The sequence below is a fragment of the Pelodiscus sinensis genome, chromosome 2, assembly GCF_052426305.1.
Source record: "Pelodiscus sinensis isolate ZL-2025 chromosome 2, ASM5242630v1, whole genome shotgun sequence".
NCBI classification, from domain to species: Eukaryota; Metazoa; Chordata; order Testudines; family Trionychidae; genus Pelodiscus; species Pelodiscus sinensis.
The window spans coordinates 2,877,161-2,904,477 of NC_143053.1; the positions used below are offsets into that span (position 1 = coordinate 2,877,161).

Here is a 27,317-nt window from a genome sequence, read left to right on the forward strand (position 1 = left end):
CCTGGGCTCCCCCCAGCCCTGCCGGTGCCCCTCACGCCCGACCCGCAGCCCTGGGCTCTCCACCAGCCCTGCCGGTGCCCCTCACACCCGACCCGCAGCCCTGGGCTCCCCCCCAGCCCTGCCAGCCCAGCCCCTCACACCCGACCCACAGCCCCTCACACCCGACCCGCAGCCCCTCACACTCGACCCGCAGCCCTGCCGGCCCAGCCCTGGGCTCCCCCCAGCCCTGCCAGTGCCCCTCACACCCGACCCGCAGCCCTGGGCTCCCCCCAGCCCTGCCAGTGCCCCTCACACCCGACCCGCAGCCCTGGGCTCCCCCCCAGCCCTGCCGGTGCCCCTCACACCCGACCCCCAGCCCTGGGCTCCCCCCCAGCCCTGCCGGTGCCCCTCACACCCGACCCCCAGCCCTGGGCTCCCCCCCAGCCCTGCCGGTGCCCCTCACACCCGACCCCCAGCCCTGGGCTCCCCCCCAGCCCTGCCGGTGCCCCTCACACCCGACCCGCAGCCCTGGGCTCCCCCCCAGCCCTGCCGGTGCCCCTCACACCCGACCCGCAGCCCTGGGCTCCCCCCCAGCCCTGCCGGTGCCCCTCACACCCGACCCGCAGCCCTGCCAGCCCAGCCCTGGGCTCCCCCCAGCCCTGCCGGTGCCCCTCACACCCGACCCGCAGCTCTGGGCTCCCCCCAGCCCTGCCGGTGCCCCTCACTCCCGACCCGCAGCCCTGGGCTCCCCCCAGCCCTGCCGGTGCCCCTCACACCCGACCCGCAGCCCTGCCAGCCCAGCCCTGGGCTCCCCCCAGCCCTGCCGGTGCCCCTGGGGGAGGGGTGTGAAAACTGCCACCCCGAGAGTCCCAGGGACCAGGACCTCCCCCGCCCCCGGGGGGGCATGAAAGTCTTGGGGTCCCTCCCGCTGACGCCGTCACTCGGGGGTGGGCACTGCGAGTTTGCATCACGAGCCATGAGCAAAACTGTGTCTGTCTGTCTGTGCGTGGTGCCCCTCTCGCTGCAGGGGGTGAGCCGGGTGTCTGTCTGTCTGTCTGTGCGTGGTGCCCCTCTCGCTGCAGGGGGTGAGCCGGGTGTCTGTCTGTCTGTCTGTGTGTGGTGCCCCTCTCACTGCAGGGGGTGAGCCGGGTGTCTGTCTGTCTGCGCGTGGTGCCCCTCTCACTGCAGGGGGTGAGCTGGGTGTCTGTCTGTCTGTCTGTGCGTGGTGCCCCTCTCGCTGCAGGGGCTGAGCTGGGTGTCTGTCTGTCTGTCTGTCTGTGCGTGGTGCCCGTCTCACTGCAGGGGGTGAGCCGGGTGTCTGTCTGTCTGTCTGTCTGTGCGTGGTGCCCCTCTCGCTGCAGGGGGCGGAGCTGGGTGTCTGTCTGTCTGTCTGTGCGTGGTGCCCCTCTCGCTGCAGGGGGCTGAGCTGGGTGTCTGTCTGTCTGTCTGCGCGTGGTGCCTGTCTCGCTGCAGGGGGTGAGCCGGGTGTCTGTCTGTCTGTGCGTGGTGCCCCTCTCGCTGCAGGGGGCTGAGCTGGGTGTCTGTCTGTCTGTCTGTCTGCGCGTGGTGCCCCTCTCGCTGCAGGGGGCGGAGCTGGGTGTGTGTCTGTCTGTCTGTCTGTGCGTGGTGCCCCTCTCGCTGCAGGGGGCTGAGCTGGGTGTCTGTCTGTCTGTCTGTCTGCGCGTGGTTCCCCTCTCGCTGCAGGGGGCTGAGCTGGGTGTCTGTCTGTCTGTCTGTCTGCGCGTGGTGCCCCTCTCGCTGCAGGGGGCGGAGCTGGGTGTGTGTCTGTCTGTCTGTCTGTGCGTGGTGCCCCTCTCGCTGCAGGGGCTAAGCCAGGTGTCTGTCTGTCTGTCTGTGCGTGGTGCCTGTCTCGCTGCAGGGGGTGAGCCGGGTGTCTGTCTGTCTGTCTGTGCGTGGTGCCCCTCTCGCTGCAGGGGGCTGAGCTGGGTGTCTGTCTGTCTGTCTGTCTGCGCGTGGTGCCTGTCTCGCTGCAGGGGGTGAGCCGGGTGTCTGTCTGTCTGTCTGTGCGTGGTGCCCCTCTCGCTGCAGGGGGCTGAGCTGGGTGTCTGTCTGTCTGTCTGTCTGCGCGTGGTGCCTGTCTCGCTGCAGGGGGTGAGCCAGGTGTCTGTCTGTCTGTCTGCGCGTGGTGCCCCTCTCGCTGCAGGGGCTGAGCTGGGTGTCTGTCTGTCTGTCTGTCTGTGCGTGGTGCCTGTCTCGCTGCAGGGGCTGAGCTGGGTGTCTGTCTGTCTGTCTGTCTGCGCGTGGTGCCCCTCTCGCTGCAGGGGCTGAGCTGGGTGTCTGTCTGTCTGTCTGTCTGCGCGTGGTGCCTGTCTCGCTGCAGGGGGTGAGCCAGGTGTCTGTCTGTCTGTCTGTCTGTGCGTGGTGCCCCTCTCGCTGCAGGGGCTGAGCTGGGTGTCTGTCTGTCTGTCTGTCTGCGTGTGGTGCCCCTCTCGCTGCAGGGGCTGAGCTGGGTGTCTGTCTGTCTGTCTGTCTGTCTGTGCGTGGTGCCCCTCTCGCTGCAGGGGCTGAGCTGGGTGTCTGTCTGTCTGTCTGTCTGTGCGTGGTGCCCCTCTCGCTGCAGGGGGCGGAGCCAGGTGTCTGTCTGTCTGTCTGTCTGCGTGTGGTGCCCCTCTCGCTGCAGGGGCTGAGCTGGGTGTCTGTCTGTCTGTCTGTCTGTCTGTGCGTGGTGCCCCTCTCGCTGCAGGGGCTGAGCTGGGTGTCTGTCTGTCTGTCTGTCTGTGCGTGGTGCCCCTCTCGCTGCAGGGGGCGGAGCCAGGTGTCTGTCTGTCTGTCTGTCTGTCTGCGCGTGGTGCCCCTCTCGCTGCAGGGGGCGGAGCTGTCCGCCTGTGTGCAGGGTGGCCGGGTGTTGGGGACTCTGCCTGTCGTGTCCATGGCTGGGGGGGTCCCTGAGCTCGGTGGGGGGGGACAGAGCCGGGGGCTTTGCTCCTTGCTGGTTCCCCCGCCCAGCCTCCAGAAGGAGACACAGGGCGACCTCTAGTGGTGCAACAGTGTATTGGTCCCGGCCCTGTGCCGGGCTCCCCTTGCTCCGTGGAACCTCCCCTTTGGCCCCAGGGGCTGCCACCCGTGGGGGGACCTCAGAAAGCCCCCGGGGGCATGGCAAGGAGGCCAGCCGGCTGCTGCACACACACTGCCCTGCCTGGCACGGCCTGGCATTCCTGGGGCAGCCCGTGGCCCGGTCGCCCCAGACGTGGGTGTTCTCTGCAGCCCCGCCCGCCCGGGGGCCGTGGTCTCTCAAGCTCCGGGCGCTCTGAGCTGCTCCCCGCCCCCGGCTGGTGCCCCCTTCTCCCCGGTTGCTCGGGCAGAGGGTCCGTGGGCACCATGGGCCCTGCAGCCCGGCTCAGCCTGCCTTTGCCCGTCCAGGCGCCCCACATGTCGGCCCTGCTCGTCCCCTCGGGCCTGGGGCCGCCTGCTCCCCCGCAGGTCACAGGGCTAGCGATGGCCGCTGAGTTTCTCCACAGAGCTTGGCCTCTTCTTCTTCTTGGTGACGTCTCCCTTCTGCCGGGAGCCCTGGGGCCTCCCCTTGGTCAGAGCCTCTGGCCGGGGGGCCTCTCGCCAGCGCTCCCCGGAGAGCGAGCGGGGTGGCCTGGAACCGCTCTGAGGCTGCCGAGCCCGGGCCCCCCGGTGCCCCTTTGTGGCCCCCGCCCTGGCTCGTGCGTCCAGCTCCCTCTGCCGGGCTGCCTGCAACAGCTGCTCCTGGACGGCTCTCTTGGCCTCCCGGCGGGACCGTCTCTCGAAGGCCTCCACTATCCTCTGCACGCGGCTCTCGGCCTGCAGCTGGGCCGCGGCACCGGGCTGGGCTGTGCGGGCGTGGGCCCCTCTCCGCCGGCCTGGGGCTGCGCCGGGGCTGCCTTGCTGGGGCTCGCAGAAGAGGCAGGAGCAGACGCCCCGCGGGACGGTCGCCGCGCTCGGCTCCTGGTGGCCAAGGCAGAGAGACGGGGCAGGCAGCGCCGTGAGTGGGCAGCGCCGAGCTCTGAGCCCCGGGCGCCAGGCGGGGGGGAGTCAGTCCAGCCGCCAGCAACAGCCTCTTCACCATGACGGAACCAACCAATGGCCCATCTCCACTGGCGTCCCCCCCCCCGGGACCAGGACAGACCATGGTCCATCTCCACTGGCGTCCCCCCCCCCAGGGCCAGGACAGACCATGGCCCATCTCCGCTGGCGTCCCCCCCCCAGGGCCAGGACAGACCATGGTCCATCTCCACTGGCGTCCCCCCCCCGGGACCAGGACAGACCATGGTCCATCTCCACTGGCGTCCCCCCCCCCGGGACCAGGACAGACCATGGTCCATCTCCACTGGCGTCCCCCCCCCCCGGGACCAGGACAGACCATGGCCCATCTCCGCTGGCGTCCCCCCCCCAGGGCCAGGACAGACCATGGTCCATCTCCACTGGCGTCCCCCCCCCGGGACCAGGACAGACCATGGTCCATCTCCACTGGCGTCCCCCCCCCCGGGACCAGGACAGACCATGGTCCATCTCCACTGGCGTCCCCCCCCCCGGGACCAGGACAGACCATGGTCCATCTCCACTGGCGTCCCCCCCCGGGACCAGGACAGACCATGGTCCATCTCCGCTGGCGTCCCCCCCCCCAGGGCCAGGACAGACCATGGCCCATCTCCGCTGGCGTCCCCCCCCCCAGGGCCAGGACAGACCATGGCCCATCTCCGCTGGCGTCCCCCCCCCCCAGGGCCAGGACAGACCATGGCCCATCTCCGCTGGCGTCCCCCCCCAGGGCCAGGACAGACCATGGTCCATCTCCACTGGCGTCCCCCCCCCCAGGGCCAGGACAGACCATGGTCCATCTCCGCTGGCGTCCCCCCCCCCCCGGGACCAGGACAGACCATGGCCCATCTCCGCTGGCGTCCCCCCCCCCAGGGCCAGGACAGACCATGGTCCATCTCCGCTGGCGTCCCCCCCCCCCAGGGCCAGGACAGACCATGGTCCATCTCCACTGGCGTCCCCCCCCCAGGGCCAGGACAGACCATGGTCCATCTCCACTGGCGTCCCCCCCCCCAGGGCCAGGACAGACCATGGCCCATCTCCGCTGGCGTCCCCCCCCCCCCGGGACCAGGACAGACCATGGTCCGTCTCCACTGGCATCCCCCCCCCCACCCGGGACCAGGACAGACCATGGTCCATCTCCACTGGCGTCCCCCCCCCGGGACCAGGACAGACCATGGTCCATCTCCACTGGCGTCCCCCCCCGGGACCAGGACAGACCATGGCCCATCTCCACTGGCGTCCCCCCCCCCGGGACCAGGACAGACCATGGCCCATCTCCACTGGCGTCCCCCCCCCCCCGGGACCAGGACAGACCATGGCCCATCTCCACTGGCGTCCCCCCCCCCCGGGACCATGACAGACCATGGCCCATCTCCACTGGCGTCCCCCCCCCAGGACCAGGACAGACCATGGTCCGTCTCCACTGGCGTCCCCCCCCCCGTGGGCCAGGACAGACCATGGTCCATCTCCACTGGCGTCCCCCCCCCAGGACCAGGACAGACCATGGTCCGTCTCCACTGGCGTCCCCCCCCCCCGTGGGCCAGGACAGACCATGGTCCGTCTCCACTGGCGTCCCCCCCCCGGGACCAGGACAGACCATGGTCCATCTCCACTGGCGTCCCCCCGTCCCCGCCCCCCGACCAGGACAGACCATGGCCCATCTCCACTGGCGTCCCCCCCCGGGACCAGGACAGACCATGGCCCATCTCCACTGGCGTCCCCCCCCGGGACCAGGACAGACCATGGTCCATCTCCACTGGCGTCCCCCCCCCCCCGGGACCAGGACAGACCATGGCCCATCTCCACTGGCGTCCCCCCCCGGGACCAGGACAGACCATGGTCCATCTCCACTGGCGTCCCCCCCCCGGGACCAGGACAGACCATGGCCCATCTCCACTGGCGTCCCCCCCCCGGGACCAGGACAGACCATGGTCCATCTCCACTGGCGTCCCCCCCCGGGACCAGGACAGACCATGGCCCATCTCCACTGGCGTCCCCCCCCGGGACCAGGACAGACCATGGCCCATCTCCACTGGCGTCCCCCCCCGGGACCAGGACAGACCATGGTCCATCTCCACTGGCGTCCCCCCCGTGGGCCAGGACAGACCATGGTCCATCTCCACTGGCGTCCCCCCCCGTGGGCCAGGACAGACCATGGTCCATCTCCACTGGCGTCCCCCCCGTGGGCCAGGACAGACCATGGTCCATCTCCACTGGCGTCCCCCCCCCGGGACCAGGACAGACCATGGTCCATCTCCACTGGCGTCCCCCCCCCGGGACCAGGACAGACCATGGTCCATCTCCACTGGCGTCCCCCCCGTGGGCCAGGACAGACCATGGTCCATCTCCACTGGCGTCCCCCCCCCGGGACCAGGACAGACCATGGTCCATCTCCACTGGCGTCCCCCCCCCGGGACCAGGACAGACCATGGTCCATCTCCACTGGCGTCCCCCCCCGGGACCAGGACAGACCATGGTCCATCTCCACTGGCGTCCCCCCCGTGGGCCAGGACAGACCATGGTCCATCTCCACTGGCGTCCCCCCCGTGGGCCAGGACAGACCATGGCCCATCTCCACTGGCGTCCCCCCCCGTGGGCCAGGACAGACCATGGTCCATCTCCACTGGCGTCCCCCCCCTGGGACCAGGACAGACCATGGTCCATCTCTGCTGGCGTCCCCCCGTCCCCGCCCCCCCCGACCAGGACAGACCATGGTCCATCTCCACTGGCGTCCCCCCCCGTGGGCCAGGACAGACCATGGTCCATCTCCACTGGCGTCCCCCCCGTGGGCCAGGACAGACCATGGTCCATCTCCACTGGCGTCCCCCCCCCGGGACCAGGACAGACCATGGTCCATCTCCACTGGCGTCCCCCCCCCGGGACCAGGACAGACCATGGTCCATCTCCACTGGCGTCCCCCCCCCGGGACCAGGACAGACCATGGTCCATCTCCACTGGCGTCCCCCCCCCGGGACCAGGACAGACCATGGTCCATCTCCACTGGCGTCCCCCCCCTGGGACCAGGACAGACCATGGTCCATCTCTGCTGGCGTCCCCCCGTCCCCGCCCCCCCCGACCAGGACAGACCATGGTCCATCTCCACTGGCGTCCCCCCCCGTGGGCCAGGACAGGCCATGGTCCATCTCCACTGGCGTCCCTCCGTCCCCGCCCCCCGACCAGGACAGACCATGGTCCATCTCCGCTGGCGTCCCCCCGTCCCCGTCCCCCCGACCAGGACAGACCATGGTCCATCTCCACTGGCGTCCCCCCGTCCCCGCCCCCCGACCAGGACAGACCATGGTCCATCTCCACTGGCGTCCCTCCGTCCCCGCCCCCCGACCAGGACAGACCATGGTCCCTCTGCTGGGGTTTCCATCTGGATCCCGCCCTAGCAGGACAACCCAGTAGGCCGTCAGCCCCGGAGCCTGTCTCACGTGCCCAGTGCTCTGGGCAAGCTGGGCCTTTGCAGGCCTGTGCCCGCGGGCGACCCCTTGCCACTGGACTGACGCGCCCTTGCCCCAAGCCCGGGGCAGAGACCTGGCAGCTCCGCTGGGACGCCGGCTCCCAAAGGGTCACTCTAGAGAGGCAAATGCCTGACCCCTCCCCCAGTGCGAGCCCCAATCCCTGGTCGTGGGGCTCCCCCCAAGCCGTGGGTCCTGCCCAAGCCGGTGCCACTTGCCCCCCTGGCTGTCAAGGGTGGCTCCCTACGGCCCCAGTGCGGGAGTAGGTGCCCTCGGATGGGCAATAAATGGGGAGCCAGGGCTGCCTCCTGCTCCACCTGCCCCGGGCACTGCTGGGCAGAGCCGTGTCTATGACACGGGGACACGCCAGCCGGCTCCCGGTCGGCCACGTGCCCCCGGTCCAGGCTCCCGGTCGGTCCCCCTGTGGCTGCCAGACGAGCCCTCCCCTAACCCTGCTGGGGCTTTTGGGAGGGGAACCAAGGCTGATGGAGGTGGCTGGTCACCGCAGCGCCTGGGCTGGATTGATCCCCAGGGGCGAGGGGCTGGCCCCAGGGCTAGCGCCCCGCCCTGCCGCATGGGCTGTCCCACGGCTGCAGATCAGAGCCACCCCCCGCGCACGGGCCAGCCCCCCGGCCGTACCTGGTGGTGCGTGGCGTTTCCTGCGTCCGACTTCCCCCTCCTGCCGCCGTGGGCTGCTTGGGGCTCCGCCGGCTGCTTGCGGCTCCTCAGGTCCCCGTCCCCCTCCCGCCTTCTCCAGGCCCCCTCCTCTTTCCCGTCCAAGGTCCTGTAGCTGTCGCAGGGGTAGGACCAGCTGGGGGCAGCCGGGCTGGGGGCCCTCAGGGGCTCTGGCCCCGGGCAAAGCAAAGGCTCCTGGGGGGCGGATTGCTCCAGCCATTTCTGGACCTGGCAGAGCCTCTGGTGGAGCTGCCTGTGGGAGGACAGCGCTGAGCGGGCCCTCCGGCGAGGGGCGCCCTCCTCCTCCCGCGGGCCCCAGCTGTTCTCGTAGGTGGCTCTCTCCCCAGGCCAGGCCTGCTGACTCTGGTTGAACTGCTGGCAGGCCATGCAGCTCTGCAGATGAGCGATTACGCAGCGGGGCAGGATCTGGGGCGGCCCCCCGGCGTCCAGGCAGGGTGAGCTGCACCCCAGCCCTGCGACGGGCCCGGCCCCAGGCTGGCCCAGCCCCAGGCTCCGAGTGCAGGCTGAGGGGCTGGGAACATCGCCCGGTCTGGGCAGCTGCTGGAGAACTTCCCTGCCCCTCTGTGCGGGGTGACTCCGTCTGTGCCTCCTGCCCCGGTCCTGCGGGGCCCCTCCCTGGTGCCCCGTCGGCCCCTCGCTGCTTGCGGCGGCCTCCGGGCCTGGCTCCTCGTTCTCGTAGGAGCCGGAGTCCGGGCGGGCGGGGCCGGGCGCTGGGGGGGCCTCTTCGCAGGCCTTGAGCTTCTCGTAGAAGAAGGTGTCGAGCGTCTCGGCGGCGTTGCACTCGAACACGGAGCCCCGCTCGATGCCCGTGCCCGCCGAGGAGTGCAGGTAGACGCTGGAGTACGGCTGCTGCGGGGGGGCCCTGCGGCCCGGCCCTGGGCGCCGTGGGAGTGCCTCGCGAGGGCTGTCCGCAGCCAAGGGCGGGTGCCGGAGCTCCCCGTTCTCGTAGGCGAGGGCAGGAGGCGCGCCTGGCTTCCCCATACCAGGCCAGTTCAGCTCACAGCCCCGGATGGAGTTGGACAGATCTGAAACAGCCCCAGAAAGGAAAGAGCAATTCGCAACAAGCAGCCGGCTGATTCCCCACCACCCACCTCTAGCACCTTCCCTGGCAGGGGAAACCGAGGCACCGGGCTCTGACACGCGCCGCTTGCCCAGGGTCACACATGGGCCTGAGCCCCCGGCAAGTGGCAGGACGCGCCTTCGCTGCTTGTGCAGAGAGAGCGCGCGTGTGTGTGAGACGCAGGACCAAAGGTTTCCCCTGGGTTGGGCCCCCACTTGCCGGCTGTCCCCACTGGAAATCTGTCGGGCTGCCAGCGAGTGGAGAGGGGTCAATGGGTCTCCTTAGGCTCGCGGCAGCCCCTCTACAGCCAGGGCACTGGCTGGTGGTCAGTATCACTTCCTGCCCCAGGCACCCCCGTCTGCCCCGGATCCTGCCCCCCCAAGGGCGGCAGCAGCAGGGCGACAGGCAGGAGAGGGGGGCAGGCCTGTGGGTTCGGTGCTGGCGGAAGACCCAGCGCGGATACAGTGTGTAAAACTGACCCGCGCGATTCCACGTGTGAAGCCGCGGTCGGCGGATTGGCAGGGCTCTAGGGGCCGGCCGCCCACACGCCCCTCGCGGCAGCAGCCACGGGCTCTCCCCAGCGCTCTCTGGGCCTCACCGGAGATGATGGAGGCGGTTGAGATCTGGGAGCCGGCTCCCTGGCCATCCCCCCACCAACAGCCTCTCCCTGGGGCATCGTTTATATAGTCCGGGTCGGTCTCCCAGTCGTCCGCTTCATCCTCGCAGGAAGGGAGGAGCCCGGCTCGGTCTATTCTGCCACAGGGCCCTCCTTTCCCGCAGGCGTGGGGGGCTGTGCCCCACGCTGGCCCTGCCTGGGCCATGGCCGGGGCTCCGGCAGGCCGTGGGGAAAGGCGGAGCCTGGAGCCTGTGCTGGGGGGATGTCTCTGGACCCAGCTCCAGGGGCCGTGAAGTCTCCCCATTGTGATGTCAGCAGAACGCCCCTGCGAGACTCAGCCTGCAAAGCATGCTGGGGGCTGAACGCCAGCTGCGCTGCCTAAAGGAGCCGGGAGCCTTCGGCACCGTGGAGAGTTGGCTCCCGAAGGCTTCGCGGCGTCAGGCTGGAAGGGGAGACCCCCTGGGGAAGCCGCGGGGGCTGCTGTCCTGAGCCTGCGAAGCGCCGACAGGCGGGCCCGAACCGGGCACCTCCGGAGCTCAGGGCAGGAGGCGCTACAGCTTGGGCTAAAAGCCAGCTGGCGCTCAGCTTAGGCGGTAGGGCAGGGGTGGGCAAGACAGCTTCCAGGGGCCGGACTCACCCGGCCTGCAGCTGCCTTGCCACTCCCCCCCCCCGGCCAATCGAGACCTGGGGATGGGGGAGCATGAGAAGTGTCCTGGCTCCGCCCTTTCTGTCTGAGGCCCTGCCCCTTCCAGGGCGGCCTGGGGCCACTGCAACAATTTGCGAAGTGGCTCCTCTTGAAAAATGCTTGCCCATCCCGGCTGCAACGCCAGCTCATTCTCTCTCTGGAAATGGCCTGCGTGCCACCCCCGGGGACGGTGCCCCACCCCCATCAGGAGCCAGGGCTGCAGGACGGGGTGGGGGGAGGCTGCCTCGCCTTGCCGTCAGGGCCCACCCAAGCCCCAGCACAGATCGAGGGGTGCATGACCCGGGAGGGGAGGCTGCCTTGCTGTCAAGGCCAACTCCAAAGCCCCAGGACAGAAGGAGGGTGCCAGGCTGCAGGCATCAGCGAGGTCGCCCAGAAGGGGGCGCTTTCCCTGGTGAATTTGCACGGATCCTAGTGCCTTCTTCACAGCTACAATCGGGAGCTGCCTCGGAAGCCCTGGCACGGCTCGGGGACCCTCGATGTTCTTCTGGCCTGCTGTGCGGCGAGGCCCAGGCCTGCTCCCTGGCACCCCGTGTCCTAGGGAGATGTGCTGCTAACCCTGGCTGCAGTGAGACACCGGTGCGGCCTCGGGGCGCTGGGCCGGCCAGCGTGCTTGGGAACGGCTTTCACAAAGCCCGGCTCGGGGACACTGGCAGGAAATGAACGGGTGAACTCGGGCAGCCGCATCAGCTCCCCTGGCCCTTCCCGGCCTGCCTCAGCCTTCCCCGCCTGGCCCGCCGCTGCCTCTCCCGGCTTTTCCTTGCTGCCCTTTCCCTTCTTGTCTCCTTTCCCCTCTGCTTTTGGGGTCCCCCCCCCATGCCTCTTCTCCTTTTTCTGTCCAGCTCTAGAGCTGTTCCTGCTTGTCCTTCTCTGCTGCGTGTCTGTGGCTGGCTACCTGCGCTTTGGGCCACCGGTCCCCATGGCCTGCCAGCCTGCTGGAGAGCTACTCCCTGGCTATGTCTACACTGGCATGATTTTCCGGAAATGCTTTTAACAGAAAAGTTTTCCGTTAAAAGCATTTTTGGAACAGAGCGTCTAGATTGGCACGGACACTTTTCCGCAAAAGCACTTTTTGTAGAAAAGCGTCCGTGGCCAATCTAGACGCGCTTTTCCGCAAAAAAGCCCCGATCGCCATTTTCACAATCGGGGCTTTTTTGCAGAAAACAAATCTGAGCTGTCTACACTGGCCCTTTTGCGCAAAAGTTTTGCGCAAAAGGGACTTTTGCCCGAATGGGAGCAGCATAGTATTTCCACAAGAAGCACTGATTTCTTACCGTAGGAAGTCAGTGATTTTGCGGAAATTCAAGCGGCCAGTGTAGACAGCTGGCAAGTTTTTCCGGAAAAGCGGCTGATTTTCCAGAAAAACTGGCCAGTCAAGAGACAGCCCCTGTGTGAGCCCAGGAATGCTGCAGGGAGCAGCGTTATGTAGCCCCAGTGGGGTGGGGGGGTAGAATATGGGTCAGGAGCCAGCAGTCATACCCTGCTGTCGGGGACCCCGCCTTTAGAAATCTCTTGGCTAGAGCATACAGCGCTCAGGGAGACTGGCTAGGCTAGGGCAGCTGTCCGAAGCAAAGGATAGAGACACAGCAGCCGCCAGCCCTAAGGCCGGCGAGCGTAGCTCCTGCGCGGCAGGGAAACCCTTCACCCTCCAGGCAGCCGCAGAGGGAAGCCACCAAGGGACAGGGTGGAAATGTCATGGCACTGAGGGGCTGGGATGGGGGAGGAGGTCTGGTGACTTGGGCTAGGATCCAGGAGGTTCCCTTCAAATGCAGCTGCCTGCGAAAGGAATTTGAGGGGGCAACCGAGTGAGTCTGTGGCAGAAAAAGCAGCGAATGGTCTGGTAGCACTTTGACTAAGGAAACATGTCGATAAAACAAAAGGAGAAACTGGGCAGCACTTTAGAGACTAACAAGATGGTTTATTAGGGGATGAGCTTTCGTGGGCCAGCCCCACTTCCTCAGATCAAATTCTGGACGAGAATTGGCAGGACCACGTATACCAAAGGATACAATGGAAAAGTGAACCCGTTATTAACCTGACAGATCAGATTTAGTGCGGACGGTGGGGTGAGAGGGCGGGAGGGACCAGCTCGCTGAGTCAATGGCTCATCGGGGGAGAGTGGGGAGCGATCTTCCTAATGGCTACGGCAATTAGCATCTTCTACCAGCCCATCTGCTGGGCCGATCGCTCAGCTGCCTGTGGGGTGGGACTAGCCCCCGCCCCCGCCAGCCCCCTCCTCCTCTGGGGCTCCTATTGCGCTAGGGCTTGGTCCCAAGTGTCAGGATGGGGGGAAGGGACCTTCCAGGGAGGCAGGCGGCATTGGCACTGCGGGCACAGCCTGAGCTGGGGGGAGACCGGCCTGGGCAGCCTGGAGCAGCCCGCTGGACAGCAGGGCCCAAGGGGGGAGGGGCCCAGCTGGGCGGAGAGAGGGACTGGCCAGGCCATCGCGGGGGGAGGGGCCCAGCTGGGCGGAGCTAGGGACCGGCCACGCCCTCGCGGGGGGGAGGGGCCCAGCTGGGCGGAGCTAGGGACCGGCCAGGCCCTCGCGGGGGGGAGGGGCCCAGCTGGGCGGAGCTAGGGACCGGCCAGGCCCTCGCGGGGGGAGGGGCCCAGCTGGGCGGAGCTAGGGACCGGCCAGGCCCTCGCGGGGGGAGGGGCCCAGATGGGCGGAGCTAGGGACCGGCCACGCCCTCGCGGGGGGGGAGGGGCCCAGCTGGGCGGAGCTAGGGACCGGCCAGGCCCTCGCGGGGGGAGGGGCCCAGCTGGGCGGAGCTAGGGACCGGCCAGGCCCTCGCGGGGGGAGGGGCCCAGCTGGGCGGAGCTAGGGACCGGCCAGGCCATCGCGGGGGGAGGGGCCCAGCTGGGCGGAGCTAGGGACCGGCCAGGCCCTCGCGGGGGGAGGGGCCCAGATGGGCGGAGCTAGGGACCGGCCACGCCCTCGCGGGGGGAGGGGCCCTGGCCAGGATCCCGGGGCATGCGGGTCCCATTGCCTCTCAGGCCCCGCCCCATTGGCCCCGCCCACCCCAGCTCGCTCGCGCCGGCGGCCGCGCCGAGCCGGCCATTTCCGGCGGGAGCGCCGCCCCTAGCGGAAGTGTGGCTGGTTGCTATGGCGAGGCGCCGTGGGGACCCGCCCTTGCGGGACAGAGCCGGAGAGCGGCCCGGCTCCTGCCGACGGCGGGTGAGCGCGGCCGGCTGCGGAGGGGTCACGTGATACGGGCGCTGTGGGGGGGACTGGGCCCTGGTGGGGGGGTGGTTCTGTGTGGGGGGGACTGAGGGCCCTGGTGGGGCGCAGTGGGGGATTGGGTGGAATTGGGGGTTCTGTGATGGGGGGGCTGTGGGGGGGACTGAGGGCCCTGGTGGGGGCAGTGGGGGGGTGGGATTGGGGGTTCTGTGATGGGGGTTGTGGGGGGGAGTGAGAGCCAAGGTGGGGGGTGGGATTGGGGGTTCTGTGATGGGGGACTGAGGGGCCTGGTGGGGGCAGTGGGGGGGTGGGATTGGGGGTTCTGTGATGGGGGGCTGTGGGGGGGACTGAGAGCCCTGGTGGGGGGGGGGGGGTGGGATTGGGGGTTCTGTGATGGGGGGTGTGGGGGGGACTGAGAGCCCTGGTGGGGGCAGTGGGGGGGTGGGATTGGGGGTTCTGTGATGGGGGGCTGTGGGGGGGACTGAGAGCCCTGGTGGGGGGGTGGGGGGGTGGGATTGGGGGTTCTGTGATGGGGGGCTGTGGGGGGGACTGAGGGCCCTGGTGGGGGCAGTGGGGGGGGTGGGATTGGGGGTTCTGTGATGGGGGGCTGTGGGGGGGACTGAGAGCCCTGGTGGGGGGGTGGGATTGGGGATTCTGTGATGGGGGGCTGTGGGGGGGACTGAGGGCCCTGGTGGGCGCAGTGGGGGATTGGGTGGAATTGGGGGTTCTGTGATGGGGGGGCTGTGGGGGGGACTGAGGGCCCTGGGGGAGGCAGTGGGGGGGTGGGATTAGAGGTTCTGTGATGGGGGGCTGGGACAACCTATGGGCTGGGCAGGTGTCCCGTGTGGCGGGGGCGGGGACACTGTTACCGATGTTTTTAAGTGACGTTGGGAACCCTGGGGGCTCTGTTGTTTCCCTCGTTTCGCTGTCTGCTGACACTTCGGGGGGTAGTGGGGGAGCCCAGTTGGTCTTGAGCCAAGTGAGCGCAGAAGAGAATTCATAGGGGCTGTGAAGGTGGCAGACTATTTCCCTTCCCCGCTTTCCCATATCAGGAATTTGAGAGGGGTTTTGCCCAGCTGGTGAAACTTCAGCTGGAGCAGAGACCTGTTGTGCAAATGAGAATGTGGGTGGGGGATGATGGCTATTCACGTGTTAGTTCAGGTTTATGTTCCTGTGGCCCCAGTCTGGATCAGGGCCCCATTGTGCGGGGTGCCGTGTAAACATGTAAATGAGGTCCTTGCCTACAGTCTAATCGAATGTCCTACAGAAAGGGATGGACATGCAACATGTAAGAGAGACACGGAACTTGGTCAGCCATTGATTTTCTCAGCTTTGTTCTTTCGTCCAGGTACTTCACTCCGCTTGCGTTAGCAAGTGTGGTCGCAGTGTCTAATTTCACTCTGCCCTTCCTGTTCTCTTGGAGCTCCAACACTTGTGTGTCATTTCAGTGCCTTTTGCGGTATTTTTCTTGCACCTTCTAACCAGCACCCTTTCCTTTCCTGATCAGAATGAAAGGCCCGCAGCCATGTTTTTCTAGTCCAATCCAGTTAATTGCTATGATTCAGAGGGGACTCTAATGGCCGGTTCCCTCCCTGCCCCACTGCTGATGCTTCCGTGGAATGGACTGGATTAGAGATGTAACAGTGTAGTCGATTAACTATAAGCAAAAGCGTATCGGTTAATGCTATAAACTACACACGTTTCCCAGCCCCTCTTGCCAGTAAATTTTTTAGCAGGCTGGCCAGTAGGCCAGCTCAGTCCTGCTTCTCGTTGGATCCGGGACCTACCCCCGCTGTGGCTCTGCATTTAAAGTGTATTAGGAGCCAGGTGGGCAGGCAGTCCAGCTTGTGCTGTGTTCAGGAGCTCAGCCCCACCCCTGGACAGGGGCTGCTGTCATCCCGGGCTGCTGCCTCTGTGACAGGCAGCCGGTCTGCGAGGGGAGCTGGTTTTTCAACTGCCTCCCCTCATAGACCAGCTCCTGCCTGACACCCTGCACTGCTGCCTCTATTATATTAAATATTATAGAGGCAGCAGCGCCGAGTGGCAGGAGGCTCCTCAGGTGTGGGGCTGGAGTGCACTGCCTGCTGGCCCCACCCTCGGGGTCCAGTGTTTTTGTGATGGTACTGCCAGGTACTCAGTACCGGCACTTCCAGACGCAGTACCGGCATTTCCAGATGTAGTACCCGCACCTCCAGTCAGAGTTCAACAACTTTTCCCCTGGAGTACTGGCACTTTTTTTTTTTTAACAAAGCACTGCAAGGGTCTATAGAATAATCGAGTAACTGATAAGAATTCATGAGGTTACTTGACTATTCAATTAACGAGTATTTAACATCCCTTGATTGGATCAGATCACTGGTCAGAATCTTGTCTCTTAAAGTGGCCAACACCAGATGCTAGAGAGGAAGGTTTAAGAAATCCCAGAGCAAGAAGATACGAATTAATCTGCTCCTTGTGAAGGTCTTATCCAAATCACTAATAGTTGGAGATTAAGAATCATAGAACCATAGGATACTAGGACTGGAAGGGACCTTGAGAGGTCATCGAGTCCAGTCCCCTGCCCTCACGGCAGGACCCAGTACTGTCTAGACCATCCCCGATAGACATTTATCTAACCTACCCTTAGATATCTCCAGAGATGGGGATTCCACAACCTCCCTGGGCAGATTATTCCAGTGTTTAACTACTCTGACAGTTAGGAACTTTTTCCTAATGTCCAACCTAAACCTCCCTTGCTGCAGTTTAAGCCCGTTGCTTCTTGTTCTGTCCTCAGAGGCCAAGATGAACAAGTTTTCTCCCTCCTCCTTTTAGATACCTGAAAACTGCTATCATGTCCCCCCTCAATCTTCTCTTTTCTAAACTAAACAAACCCAATTCTTCAGCCTTCCTTCATAGGTCATGTTCTCTAGACCATCATTCTTGTTGCTCTTCTGTGGCCCCTCTCCCATTTCTCCACATCTTTCTTGAAATGCGGTGAGGCCTAACCAGCGCAGAGTAGAACAGAAGAATGACTTCTTATGTCTTGCTCACAACACACCTGTTAATGCATCCCAGAATCACGTTTGCTTTTTTTTGCAACAGCATCACACTGTGAACCATTAATAACTACTCTCTGAGTACAGTTATCCAGCCAGTTATGCACCCACCTTATAGTAGCCCCATCTACGTTGTATTTGCCTACTTTATTGATAAGAATATCATGCGAGACCGTATCAAACGCCTTACTAAAGTCTAGGTATATCACATCCACCACTTCTCCCTTATCCACAAGACTCATTATCCTATCAAAGAAAGCTATCAGATTGGTTTGAAATGATTTGTTCTTTACAAATCCATGCTGGCTATTCCCTATCATCTTGCCACCTTCCAAGTGTTTACCGATGATTTCCTTAATTACTTGCTCCATTATCTTCCCTGGCACAGAAGTTAAACTAGCTGGTCTGTAGTTTCCTGGGTTGTTCTTATTTCCCTTTTTATAAATGGGCACTAGATTTGCCCTTTTCCAGTCTTCTGGAATCTCTCCTGTCTCTCATGATTTTCCAAAGATGATAGCTAGAGGCTCCGATACCTCCTCTATCAGCTCCTTGAGTATTCTAGGATGCATTTCATCAGGCCCTGGTGACTTGCAGGCATCTAACTTTTCTAGGTGATTTTTAACTTAGTTTAAGTCTTGAAGAAAGTTTAATATACCTTCCAAAATGCTTGTTCACAAGAATATCCAGAGTAATACTTACCACTATTCAATAACTTCAGAGGGGTAGCTGAGTTAGTCTGTAACAGGAAAAACTTAAAAAACATCAAATAGTCTGGTAGAACTTTAAAGACATTTTATTAGTCTTTAAAGTGCTACTAGACTATTTGTTGTTTTTTAAACTATTCAATAAGTAAGGGTACCTCTACACTGCGGCGCTATTTTGGGATACTTCCGGTATCCTGAAGTTGCTATTCCGTGTTCCACGAGGTTTAAAGAACGTTTCGGAAGAATGGTTTATTTTGAAATTTGGCACTGTTTAGATACTGCCAAATTCTGAAAGAAGCTATTTTGAAATTAAGTCGAAATAAGCTACACAATTTGCGTAGCTCAAATTGCATAGCTTATTTCAAGCAGTTTACTAAGCAAGTGTACACTAAGACACACCCTAAATGTCTGGTCTTTTTGAACCTTGTGAGTTCCTTGGCTTCAATGATATAATTTCTCAATGAGTTCCACAGTCTAATTCCATGATATAACAGATTTGTCAGTGTGCCATCTTTTACCGTAATTGGATGCCCTGTGTTCTTGTGTTGGAGCGCTCGTTCTCTGCCGGGGTACTGGTTTCCCTCGGGGCCAGCCAGCAGGTTTCTGCGGGGGTCTGCCAAACATGGCCAGTGAGAGACTTGCTGAGGCTCACAACAGAAAACCTAGTAAACCATCTTGTTAGTCTTTAAAGTGCTGCATAGTCCTGTATTTTATTTCAGCAGAAAACTGACGCCCCATCAAATGGGTCTTAAGCCTGGGGCCCTGAGCAATGTAGCTTTGTAGGGGCCCCTGTTGCTTGGAGCCCAGACACTTACCCTGCGTGCTACCCTCATGCCAGCCCTGGCTTTTAAAAGAGAAAACCAGTTATTGTGGCATAGGTGGGCAGAAAGGAAAAGTGTGACAGAATCCCTGTGGCAGAAGATGGGGAGAACAGAGTTTCTGACCTATGGTCTCTAAGCCATTCATTAGCTGTATACTTTTATCATGTGGGGATCCATGCAAACCTGTCTGGCTTGGTCTCTCTGCCCCACTGCTGCTGCTGCTCCGGTTTCTCAGGGCAGGGAGTGTATCTTTCTGGTTTTTGAACCAGGACAGTTGCCTTGTTGATGTTTAACCATATGATTATCAGGCTGAGGTGCACAACCTGAATTTGCTTAGTACGCAGTACGTCATATGTATATGGCACACACTGGAGAACAAGATTTTCCTCGGTGCAAGGCAATACGAAGGGTTTGTCCACGCAGTTTTTTGGCACTCTGTAGTAAGTGTTACCAGACCATTTTTTTTTTAAGTTTATGGTCAAATTAGTTCATCCTCCTGGTGTAGATGCAATTACACAGACAAATATGGTTGTGACTATTTTCTTCCACTATTTGATCTGAGGAAGTGGGTCTGGCCCACGAAAGCTCATCACCTAATAAACCATCTTGTTAGTCTTTAAAGTGCTACATTGTCCTGCATTTTGCTACAGACAAATAAGATCTAGTTGTGGAAACCCCTCTGGGCCAGTAAGCCCCTCGTGTCCATGCTAAGGGGTTGCACGGTTCGTTACATGGTACCAAACTACAGTGCGCCTGCTTTCCCTTCTCCCTGTGCACGCTGCTCCCACTGAGCCTATTAGTTGATGTCTGGAAGGTCATTTGAGGCTGGAAAGAGCAATGGAAGTGCTAAGTACTATTAAGTATTGTGGTGCTAATGGGATTCACAGGCATATATCGGCGAGTGTGGTAAGCTCTCTTGTCCTGTTGTCACTCAGTCCTTGCAATAGGCGGCTCTCCGGGAAATGTGAAATAAGCGACAGAGTAGACTGCAAAATGCGAAGATCAGTTTGTTCTGAAAACTGGTCCTGTCTAGGGAGCCCCGGAATCCTGACCTCTTTCTGTCTGGAGACCTTTTCCGAAAGCGTGTGCTCTTCTGCCTTGCCCAGGTCGCTTGGGCCTGCCAGTGCCATCGCTTGCCGTAGGAGACTTTTACTGTCTAGAGTCCAGGGTTGCTTTAACTCCCCAAGTGGAAAGGCTTGATTTAATTTACCAATTACAATTAACTTTTCCATTTGGACTTCAGTTACTTTCTAAAGAAAGGTGCATTGTCACTGGTTAATAGCCATTAACACGTATTTTTACTCAATGGTGCCTTTTCATTAATTTAGTACATTGGTTTGCTACGTACATGGGAATACTTGGCATACTTTTATTAAAGCAATTATATAGCTTAATGTTTTCCGTTTCTTATTAATTGTGTACCTTTGGTACATTAGAAAATGGCAAATGATATATGGCTTATTTATTAGATAATTACCTTTTTGCTTATGATTTGTGACAATCCGCATTAGGGCGGTAACTGGTATTTAATTGAACTCACAGAACAGGACGCCAGGTTTATTTTTATTAAACAAAGCAACCTTAACTGTTTTGTTTTCACAAACCTCTTATCAAAACATTTCCACATTTATAACTACCTTTACAATCAGCTTAGGTCTGAACAGATTTGTCTTAAACTCAGGTTTCATTTTAAACAAGATTAAATCAATTGAAACAAAATCCAATGATTGATTTTACGTATTCATTTTACATAAGCAATTCTTATCCACTTTGCTGCCAGGAAGCACGTCTTGGTGTCTATCCTATTTTCAGAAATCCAAGCCCTAACTTTCTCCCTATCCCAGGTGCCCCTAGTGCTCGGTTTGTCAGAGGCGGGAATGGGTGACAGGGAAGATGATTCCCGGTTCTGTCCCCTTCCTCGGGGGCACCTGGCATTGGCCACTGTCTGCAGACAGGACACTGGGCTGCATGGGCCTTTGGTCTGACCCGTTATGACTGTTCTTATGCTCGTCCATTGCTCTAAATTACCCTTCTGTGGGTTCCATTGTAAAAACCCTTCCTCCTTGATGTTTGCACCCTTGAAAAATGTGTAGACTTTAGCTGTCATTTAGCCGTGCCAGACAGCTTCAGCTCTTAGAAATCTCTCCTTATCAATTAATCCCCTCGGGACCAATCACTTAGCTCTTCTCTGTCTCTTAGAATCAGAGAGCCGTGGGGTTAGAAGGGACTGAAGAGATCAGCTAGTCTAACCCCGGCCAAGACGCAGGGTCTGTTGTGTCTAAACCATCCTGGCCAGATGGCTACTAAGCCTCCTTTCGAAAACCTCCAGCAGAGGAGCTTCTGCGCCCTCCCCAGGCAATTTGTTCCATTCTCTGGTTCTTCCCGTTCGGAAGCTTTTCCTGAGATCTACTCAAATCTGCCTGGCTGGAATGTGAACCTTTGCCTCTTGTCCTGCCGGCGCTGACCAGAGACATCAGCTTTTCTCCATCCTTTTTGTGGCAGCCAGTGTGTCACTCATCCCTGGATCCTTTCCAGTTTCTCTACCTCTACCAAAACTGGACCGAGGGCTCCGGCTGAGGCCTAATCAGTGCCCTGGGGAGCAGAGCTGTCACCTCCCATGCCAGACAGCTCTGCCTCTGTTAATGTGACCCAGCAGTGCATTTGCTTTTCTTGCAACAGCTTCTCTTTGCTGACTCACGCCGAGGGTTTGCTCCACCACAGCTCCCACGTCCGCTGCGGCCCGGGCAGGCCCCCTCCTGTGTTGCCGCATCGGGTCCCTTTCCCCACGCGTGCCGCATACTTTTGGCTGTGTTGAATTTCACTTTGGGGTCTACAGCCCAGTTCTCCAATTTAGCAAGATCCCCTTGAATCGTGGCACCTCCCCTGCCCCAGCTTTGTGTCATCTGCAGACTTGGTCACTGTGCTCTCTGTGCCCACATCCAGGTCAGTCAAAGGTGCTAAACAACACTGGGCCCGGGACAGATCCCTTGGAGCCCTGGAGTGTTGCTCTTTTGCTGGCAGCAAAGTACCCATGATCCCCTTGCAAGGATGGTGTCCTCAGTGCTTTGGGCATTGGAGTGTTCTGGGGAATACTGCCTCAAGAATACTGCTCTTAGAATCATTGAATACTAGGACTGGAAGGGACCTCGAGAGTCATCAAGTCCAGTCCCCTGCCCTCACGGCAGGACCAAATACTGTCTAGACCATCCCTGATAGACATTTATCTAACCGGCTCCTAAATATCTCCAGAGATGGGGATTCCACAACCTCCCTGGGCAATTTATTCCAGTGTTTCACCACCCTGACAGTTAGGAACTTTTTCCTAATGTCCAACCTAAACCTCCCTTGCTGCAGTTTAAGCCCATTGCTTCTTGTTCTATCCTCAAAGGCCAAGATGAACAAGTTTTCTCCCTCCTCCTTATGACACCCTTTTAGATATCTGAAAATGGCTATCATGTCCCCCCTCAGTCTTCTCTTTTCTAAACTAAACAAGCCCAATTCTTTCAGCCTTCCTTCATAGGTCACGTTCCCTAGACCTTTAACCATTCTTGTTGCTCTTCTCTGGACCCTCTCCAATTTTTCCACATCTTTCTTGAAATGTGGGGCCCAGAACTGGCCACAATACTCCAACTGAGGCCTAAGCAGCGCAGAGTAGAGCGGAAGAATGACTTCTTGTGTCTTGCTCACAACACACCTGTTGATGCCTCCCAGAATCATGTTTGCTTTTTTTGCAACAGCATCACACTGCTGACTCATATTCAGCTTGTGGTCCACTATAACCCCTAGATCCCTTTCTGCTGGACTCCTTCCTAGACAGTCACTTCCTATTCTGTGTGTGTGAAACTGATTGTTCCTTCCTAAGTGGAGCACTTTGCATTTGTCTTTATTAAACTTCAACCTGTTTAGCTCAGACCATTTCTCCAATTTGTCCAGGTGATTTTGAATTATGACCCTATCCTCCAGAGCAGTCGCAACCCCTCCCAGCTTGGTAGCATCTGCAGACTTAATAAACGTGCTCTCTATGCCAATATCTAAATCGTTGATGAAGCTGTTGAACAGGGCCAGTCCCCAAGCAGACCCCTTACGTGCGTTTGAATCTGCTTTTACTCTCTAGGGGCTCCCGACATTCCTCTCCTGCCGCTGATCCCTCTTCCTTGCTGCTCCCTCCCCTCCTGCAGGCCACAGCTGCGTGGGGCTTCAAATTGCACCTGATCCGGGCAACTGCAGCTTCATTTCTTTGGTGCAGGCTCCCCAGGTGTTGGGCTCTGTGGGGGCTCCCGGGCCTGGGTACAGGCAGAGGCATGTGGCTGGCAGGAGGAAGAGTGGAGCTTAAGAGTGAAAGCTGATGTCTGTGGAACCCTTCAAGTCCGCAGACTCCCCGCCCCCAGTCCTTCAGCCTGGTGCTGAGTGCTTGACACTCTTGCTGGTGTTCTGAAGCCTTCGGCTGGAAGCCTGCCTGGTCTGCATCTTTCGGCAGCCCCCCTCTGGCGCAGCTCTTCTGGCAGCCGCAGTTGCTAGCTGGAGCCAGCGCAGTGTTAATCTGTTGTCAAGAGCAATGCCAAGATTCAAGTGCAGGGAGAGTCCCCGTCCAGTGAGAGTCGTTTCTGCTGCTCAGATGAATACACTGCACGTCTCACCGGTAGAGCGGCCGCGTCTTCCCAGCACTGGTCCCACTCAGGTGGCCGGAGTTACACAGGGAGGGAATGGCAGCGTGGGAAGTACCCTCTGCTCTTTAAGAAAGGCGGTACAGGTTGAACCTCTCCTGTCCGGCAGCCTCGAGACCTGGCCGGTGCTGCACCGTGGGAGGTCAGACTTGTCTGGCAACGTTACCAGCACTGTCACTGCTTCCTGTGCTCTGAGAAGACGTTCAAGGAGAAATTAGAGCTGGCAGCCCAGAACACTGAGAGCCAGGACTGGCGGCTGTAAACAAACTTTCTGGGACTGCAGGAAACTTGGCCACACCCATGATAAGTGAGTATCTGCCAGCCCATGGATGTTGCCAGCTCGGAGAGGGCCGGACAGGAGATATTGCCCGGATTACATGTGCTTTGTATACACAGTCTTAAAGAGAGAGCCACTCGCCACGAGCGAAATGCATTTGGTCTCAAGCTAATCCCTAGTGAACGTTTGCCCCCAGCACGAAGCCACCCCAGAGAGTGGGTCACCTGCAGTCTGCCTGCTCAGAGGTGGGCCTGCAGCTACCGGGGTTACCCGGCCCTCAACCCTCCGTAAGGCGGGGCCGAAAGGCGGGTGTGATGCTTAGTGCCCAGGCTCCCATGCCACGTGGTGTGGCCGTGAGCTGCGTGGTGCTGACTAAGCGCTCAGTAATCACTTGAGCCCTCGATGGAATTCAAATATCTCCTACCAAAGCTGGTCCAAAATGTTGGCGCGGCGTCCGTTCGGGAGCAGGCCGCCTGGGAGGTAGCTGCCCAGGGAGCTGAGCTTCTCGGGCAAGCGGGGATTTTTCAGAATGGGTCCCCCTCTAAAATAGTGTGTTGTGCTTGGTGTGCCGGTGACGGGAGAACTGTCCACCCTATGCTCTCCAAATGGAAATTCTGCGGCAGGGAGGTTGAGCTGGCTGGAATCCGAGTCTCCTGCTTTGTCAGAGCCTAGTCCTGGCAGGAGGATGCCGGAGACGCCCCATTTCTTGTTCTTCAGCTCCCGTCCTTTCTTACACACACATCTGCTCCCCTGTCCCTGGCTGCATGTGGTCAGTCCCCTGCCCACCGGAAGCAGGTGTGGCAGAGCGGTTAGGGCAGGTGTGGGGAAAGCAAGGGATGTGTTGGCTCTTCAGGATTTTCCAAACTTGCTTGATCCAGCGGTGTCAGGCTGGATGGAGGGATGTGGCAGAGGGAGGGAGGGGAATGTAAAATCCTGGTTAATCAGATAACTGGTTAAACATTAGATCTGCCTAATGTGTAGCCGGTTAACTGACTATCACGGGATCTGGGCTGGGGCTGGCTTTCGGTTCCCAGGACCTACACGGGAGCTGCGGCTGGCTTCTGGCTACCCATCCCTGCTGGAGCAGTCCCAGCTCCAGCCCCCATTGGTTACCAGTTAATCGGAACGGTTAACTGCTCCCTTCCCAAATGGGAAGCTCCCTGGACTGGAGCGTGAGGGCTGCTGGACTGAGGTACCCCGGCTAGCCCGGGCGTGGGACTGCGGTAACTCTGTGGTTGTGACAAGGGGCAGTAATAGAGCTGCAGGGGAGAAACGGCATGTGCTGCTAGTCTGTGGTTTGATAACCCTCGCCGGCCTGCGGTGTAGAACTGGCTCAAGGATGTGGGTGAGTGACCCTTTACAAAACAAGGACATCACAAGGAGGAAGCCCGCCCAGAGGAGTTTGAGAACAAGAGGGGGCAGCCGCACAGAGTGTGCGAGGGGGAAGGCGATACAGGCAGGAATGTTTGGCCTGAGGGGGCCACGAGTCTGTTTTTAAAACATGAACATCCCAGTTTGCCACGGCCAATCCATACTCTTGAGTCCCCAGTTTAAAAAAGTGCCCCGCGGCAGTTACCTTATGAAACCACCCGACGAAGAATCGCTTCGCGATTCAGAACAACGCTGCTTTTCCGAAAGCGTCAGCGGGGGAGCTGGGTGAGTCTGTAAATAGTCCTGCAGCACCTTAGAGACTCACAAACCCTGGCGATGGGGTCTTGAGCCTTCGTGGGCCCAGCCCACCTCCTCAGATGGCTGGAGCAGCAAAGGCCCAGTTTCTGTGGTTACAAATTAAGAACTGTTCAGTTCAACGGATCCTCGTCCATTAGCGACCCAGCAAAGAGGCTGTCCAATTGCATGGGCAATACACTTAGAGCCCTGTTATTTCCGCCCAGTGGCCAGCACATCTGAGGAAATGGGTTTTACCCATGGAAGCTTCTCATACAGGTTGAAACTCTCTGAATCGGGATCCTCTGGTCTGGCAACATCCATGGTCCAGCACTGATGTTGCAGGGCCAGAGAGTCCCGGTGGAGGGCCGGCAGGCCAGTGAGCTGTCCACAGTGAGCTGATGGAAGGGCCGCCCAGCGCGAGGCAGGTCTGCCCCATGGAGTTGGGAGACCTGGTGTGGTAGGTTGGTGGGGCAGCAAACCACGATGTGCAGCTGCTTGGTGGGTCCCGGAGCCCCAGCCTGGTGTGCACGGCTGTCTGTGGGTCCCAGAGCCCTACCGTGGCATGTATGGCTGTCTGTGGGACCCAGCGCCCCAGCCTGGTGGGCGTGGCTGTCTGTGGGTCCCAGAGCCCTACCGTGGCATGTATGGCTGTCTGTGGGACCCAGCGCCCCAGCCTGGTGGGCGTGGCTGTCTGCGGGTCCCGGAGCCCTACCGTGGCATGTATGGCTGTCTGTGGGACCCAGCGCCCCAGCCTGGTGGGCGTGGCTGTCTGCGGGTCCCGGAGCCCTACCGTGGCATGTATGGCTGTCTGTGGGACCCAGCGCCCCAGCCTGGTGGGCGTGGCTGTCTGTGGGTCCCAGAGCCCTACCGTGGCATGTATGGCTGTCTGTGGGACCCAGCGCCCCAGCCTGGTGGGCGTGGCTGTCTGCGGGTCCCGGAGCCCTACCGTGGCATGTATGGCTGTCTGTGGGACCCAGCGCCCCAGCCTGGTGGGCGTGGCTGTCTGCAGGTCCCGGAGCCCTACCGTGGCATGTATGGCTGTCTGTGGGTCCCAGAGCCCTACCGTGGCATGTATGGCTGTCTGTGGGTCCCAGAGCCCTACCGTGGCATGTATGGCTGTCTGCGGGTCCCGGAGCCCCAGCCTGGCGGGCGCGGCTGTCTGCGGGTCCCGGAGCCCCAGCCTGGCGGGCGTGGCTGTCTGCGGGTCCCGGAGCCCCAGCCTGGCGGGCGCGGCTGTCTGCGGGACCCAGAGCCAGGGCAGCAAAGCTAGCAGGAGGTGAGGAGCCGGCTGGGAGGCCAGCTGCAGAGGGTCCAGAAATGACTTCCCCTGGTCCAGCAAAATCCCTTGTTCGGGACGGGACGGGTCAGGTCCCGAGGGTGCCGGACCAGGGAGGTCCAACCAGTACTATATTTTTGTTGGTCTCTACGGTGCCACACGTGGGTGGCTGGTGAAAGTAGGGCTGGGGGAGGCAAGCCCCCAGGGAGTGAAGCCTCTTCCCCTCCTCGCCCCCACTGCTACGGGGAGAGGAGGAGGGCGGATGGATGCACGTGCCCCAGCCTTCCTGGCCCCGGAGCCTGGGGAGGGAGGGGGGCGCTCCCGTAGGTGTTGTGTGGGCGGGGCCAGGCCGGTGGTTGGGAAGCCTGTGCCTTTCCCGCCTAGCCTGCCCGCCGCCCGGTGCCACAGGCCTGCTCGCTGGTTTTAAAGTTACAGACCAACACGGCCCTGAGGCACCGCAGCCTAGCGACCTTGGGTAGTTGCTCTTTGACCCGAGGGCAGATTTTCATGGAACTCTCTGGAGTGGAGTCTCCAGGGCCGTGCCGTGTGCTCCCTCGGGCTGGGATCTCGCCAGTCGCCTGCCTGCTGTGTAACAGCCCCCCAGGCAGGCACTGCAGCAATGGGGCTGCGATTCAGTGGTGTTCTGAGTCCGGACTGAGCTAACCCCCCGCGCAGCCTTGGCAGTGCTGTGCCGCCTTGCAGACAAGGCCCAAAACTAAGGCCCCAGCTACTTGCTGGCAGTCCCGGGCACCCTCCAATCTAATCTGGATGTTACATTCTGCCTCCTCCCCGGGCTTCCTTCATTGTGGTTTTAACGGCCGGTTGGAAACTGTTGGGTAGCTTTCGGCTGCTGTCAAACCGCTGCCGCGTTCCACCTCGGAGACGGCTGCATTTCAAGGCTCTCTTGCAAACCTCTTTGAGCTGCTTCTAAAGGAAAGGCGCCACATGGAAGGTAAACGCCGCGTCCTAGAGCAGCTCTGGCATGGCCAGGGGAATTACTGCAGACTCACGTCGGTGCAGTCGAGATGAGATTCTGGCACAATTGGTCACTGCCCGAAGAGCCGCCAGTCTGGCGCAGGAGTCGTGTCTGAAAGGCCTTTCAGCGAAAGCTCTGGTGGGAGCATCCACGCTGAATTGCTGCCTCTCCTGTTTG

General features: G+C 60.9%; 2 protein-coding genes across 4 annotated transcripts in view; one reads left to right on the plus strand and one right to left on the minus strand.

Annotated features, from left to right (window-relative positions):
• Positions 1-2,873: 2,873 nt before the first annotated feature.
• LOC142826897 (uncharacterized) lies at positions 2,874-10,113 on the minus strand. The gene is made up of 3 exons (XM_075919935.2): positions 9,818-10,113; positions 8,103-9,184; positions 2,874-3,912 (listed from the first exon to the last, which is right to left on the minus strand). Exons 1-3 carry the CDS (start codon positions 10,038-10,040, stop codon positions 3,430-3,432), a joined length of 1,788 nt encoding a protein of 595 aa, XP_075776050.2. The 5' UTR covers positions 10,041-10,113; the 3' UTR covers positions 2,874-3,429.
• Positions 10,114-13,583: 3,470 nt separating this feature from the next.
• Positions 13,584-27,317, plus strand: part of PPP1R16A (protein phosphatase 1 regulatory subunit 16A) — a 57,958-nt gene continuing 44,224 nt past the window's right edge. For 2 of the 3 annotated variants that reach the window (XR_016348668.1, XM_075919936.2), the window contains exon 1: positions 13,584-13,716. The gene's annotated coding sequence lies outside the window, so the exon portion shown is untranslated. Of the gene's footprint in view, positions 13,717-23,014; positions 23,251-27,317 lie in introns of those variants that run through there. The other variant, XM_075919937.2, reaches the window with a different exon arrangement.

What these genes read in the sequence shown, in the direction of transcription:
- LOC142826897 (XM_075919935.2), bottom strand. Translation starts at nt 10,040, where the DNA reads ATGGCCCAGGCAGGGCCAGCGTGGGGCACAGCCCCCCACGCCTGCGGG. An exon ending in AACCGCCTCCATCATCTCCG is followed by an intron (nt 9,185 to 9,817) that starts GTGAGGCCCAGA and finishes GGGCTGTTTCAG; the next exon opens with ATCTGTCCAACTCCATCCGG. An exon ending in GAAACGCCACGCACCACCAG is followed by an intron (nt 3,913 to 8,102) that starts GTACGGCCGGGG and finishes CTTGGCCACCAG; the next exon opens with GAGCCGAGCGCGGCGACCGT.